General features: G+C 37.2%; 1 protein-coding gene across 1 annotated transcript in view; it reads left to right on the top strand.

Annotated features, from left to right (window-relative positions):
- The window catches only part of LOC119643151 (probable G-protein coupled receptor CG31760), a gene marked incomplete at its 3' end in the record, with an annotated part of 6,232 nt that extends 3,226 nt beyond the window's left edge, over window positions 1-3,006 (top strand). Inside the window, exons 2-6 of the mRNA XM_038042499.1 lie at window positions 1,823-1,932; window positions 1,987-2,131; window positions 2,202-2,410; window positions 2,477-2,726; window positions 2,798-3,006. Coding sequence (XP_037898427.1) covers window positions 1,823-1,932; window positions 1,987-2,131; window positions 2,202-2,410; window positions 2,477-2,726; window positions 2,798-3,006 — 923 coding nt within the window. The remainder of the gene's footprint in view (window positions 1-1,822; window positions 1,933-1,986; window positions 2,132-2,201; window positions 2,411-2,476; window positions 2,727-2,797) is intronic.
- Window positions 3,007-3,076: the final 70 nt, after the last annotated feature.

Here is a 3,076-nt window from a genome sequence, read left to right as displayed (position 1 = left end):
CGCCATCCCTGAAGGACTTACAGGTTAATCGACTCAACGGATAGGGGGTGCGCTGGTTAGTATTAATCGCCATCCCTGAAGGACGAAGAGACTTTTTTTATTATTTATGTTTACTTTCTCTACTGGACTCACACACCAACCAGGGATGAACCAAGGCAGCTATGACACTCGCGTAGTTTTCGGTTCTTTCTTACAGTGCTCGCGATATTAAAAACGTAAAACGTACAAGTAAAACGAGGAAAACGAAACAAGCCAGTAACAGTACGACAAGTCGGGTCACCTCGCTGGTTCCTTCTCCTTGCCCCAGCCATTATCTACAAACTTCCCTGTACCAATAAAGCGAAGAAATCATAACATCATTCCCCCCGAAGGTCCTGATTATTTTATTAAAATTTTCTTGCGACGGATTCTGGATTGGCTGAGTCATACCCTGCCTAAGGAAACTCGTTACAATACTACTAAGCTTATTATCTAATATCCTTTTTTTTTAAATTAGAGCCGATAGCCTGTGTTGCTAGTGCTCAATGTCTTTTTTTTTTAGTCTAAGAATTCAATTCATTAGTCTAAAATTAAAATAATAATAATAATAATAATTTCGGCAAATTTCCAATATGCGAAATCGGGTGAAAAGGACGGATTTCATATTCATATCAGTCAAATCACTTAAGAAACTTTAAGTAGTCGCAGAGGTCGCATTCGATCGAAATATGTAGATGTACCCCAATCCAATAAAATTACGTTTGAAAAAGGCAATCTAGTAGTGCGGGCGGCCGCAAGCTTTACGGATAAACTTCATGTGAATCGAAAGCTTGGCATACGTTGCGGTATCCTATCGAATCGGAAGTCCTCGCTAAAGTTACTAAGTGTAGAGATCTTTTGAATGCAAATTGTGCACTTATCGGTGCCGACGAAACTCTAGAAGCTTTTAAAACCGTAGAACCATTTTTGTGGACATTTCGTGGGTACCTTAAAGGGATATACTTACCGGGAATGTATGGAGTTCCGAAATATCGAAATTAGCTACTTATGGCTTTCTGGCTCAATGTATTTCCAGCACTAATTCATCACCCGCGGTATGTGAAGCAATCGGGAACTACCATGGACGATGAGCTTAGACGTAATAAGTGTTGTTCTCAGAAGGAACGAATTAATCTGGCTTATAATAATTGAAAGACTAAATTTCTCGTAAGTGGTAGTGTATTGCTAAAAAGCCATTGACATGAACGAATATCAGAAATATAAATTTTTGCAAAAAATTATCGTAACTTTTTCAATAAGTCCTTAAAAAAAAATTTGCGTTTGATGTGAAACACCTTCCACTATGAAGTAGAAATTTGTTGGAAGAGGCGGAGTAAATCGTAGGCGGCTTAATACCTACCATTGTTAGACAATCCACAGAAAATCTTAGACAAGCTGCACAGATAAGTTGCGATCGCCATAGCGATGCCAGACGAAGGTATTGTTTTGTTCATAACTCTTGGCTTGGTAGTCTATCAAACTAGCTTAAGTGTTTGAGGGGTGTAAGATTTCTTGCCCATGGCCGTTTGCAGCAAATGGTTTTTTACATATTAACTTTAGGGATAATACCGTCGCAGTGGTGTATTATATTATACTCTGCGTGTAGTGTGCCTCAAGTGTAGAATTTCACTTTGGGACACAAAAACCAACTTCTCTAAGGCTTAAAATCCATGTTCTTTTTACTAAACAATCGCAAATGCGCATGAATTCTTCAAACTATTGTATTCTATACATTCCGGCGCTACGCAATATTGATTAGACTCTTGAATACTCTTTTTTTCATTTTGCTTCACACGCTTATTAGATGGTAGCAATTTTTCCATTTTTGGATACAAGCTGGTGTATAGTGACCAAGTGGACACGTCACATGGGCTTTTGCATAACCTACACATCATTGCTAATGAAAACTTGGCGGTAAATTTTCAAAAAATTTGAATTTAATGCAAAATTTAACTGAAAGTTTTTTAGTGTATCTTTAACGTATCGGGTTAAGTCAGCTCATAAAGTTAAGCTTACTGATCAGCAGTTGCTGCAATGGATGGTGCCCATATTATTGGTAATGCTTATTTACTTGGGTACATGGACAATATCCGACACTCCCTTTGCCGAATTTGTAAGTTTTGATAAAATTTTATCTCATTATTTTATTGTCAATCATTAATGTCTTACTCTTCTCCCATTAGATACACGATCAGAATGGTTTAAAATTTAGACAATGTTCTTACAATTGGTGGGATCATAGTTTGGCTATCGGTGAGGTATTTTTTCTGGCCTGGGGCATACGAGTCTGTTATAATGTCCGCAATGCTGAATCGTTATACAATGAAGCCCGCTTAATATCTTATGCAATATATAATATAGCGATTGTTAATATAACAATGGCAATTATACAGTGAGTGAATTTTTTATATCTCTGCTGCGAATATCTTGCGAAAATTAAATATTCTTCACTTTTCAGTCTCTTCATATTTCCGGAAGCTGGACCTGATATTAAATATACTTTAGGTTTTGTACGAACCCAATTGTCGACCACCACTACCATAGCTTTAGTATTTGGGCCAAAAATTTCGCGAGTTTTTAAAGGTCAAGGAGACAAATGGGATCAAAAGGCTAAAGTGCGCAGTATAACAGCCTCATTTTCATTAAATGGCGTTGGCCTAGTGCCCGAAGAATCTCCCGATCTCTATCAAGAAAATGAAGAGTTAAAGGTGAGCTAATGCATATTTGTCACAGAGAAACGCAAAACGGCGATACTTATATGCAAAAAAAAATCTTTCAGGAGCAAATTCAAAAATTGGCTCATCAAATTGAATTCATGAAGACTGTGCATATGCAGATCAATAATAGACATTTAAAACCTAAGCCGGGCGGTTATTTTACAATAACCTCAACTTCTTTCCAAGCACCATTTAGTAAAAGTAACATGTCTTCAACGCAAACACAAACTTCCAAAACTGAGGAAACCCTTAGCGGTTCCGCCTCTAAAGGGTAGGCGATCAATTTATTTATGGTTTTTTCATCATCTCAATGAATAACAATTCTTTTAAAGTTTTCCAAC

Source organism: Glossina fuscipes, unplaced genomic scaffold (genome assembly GCF_014805625.2).
Source record: "Glossina fuscipes isolate IAEA_lab_2018 unplaced genomic scaffold, Yale_Gfus_2 57423, whole genome shotgun sequence".
In the NCBI taxonomy this organism is placed as follows: domain Eukaryota; kingdom Metazoa; phylum Arthropoda; class Insecta; order Diptera; family Glossinidae; genus Glossina; species Glossina fuscipes.
This window is presented reverse-complemented; position numbering and strand designations above follow the sequence as displayed.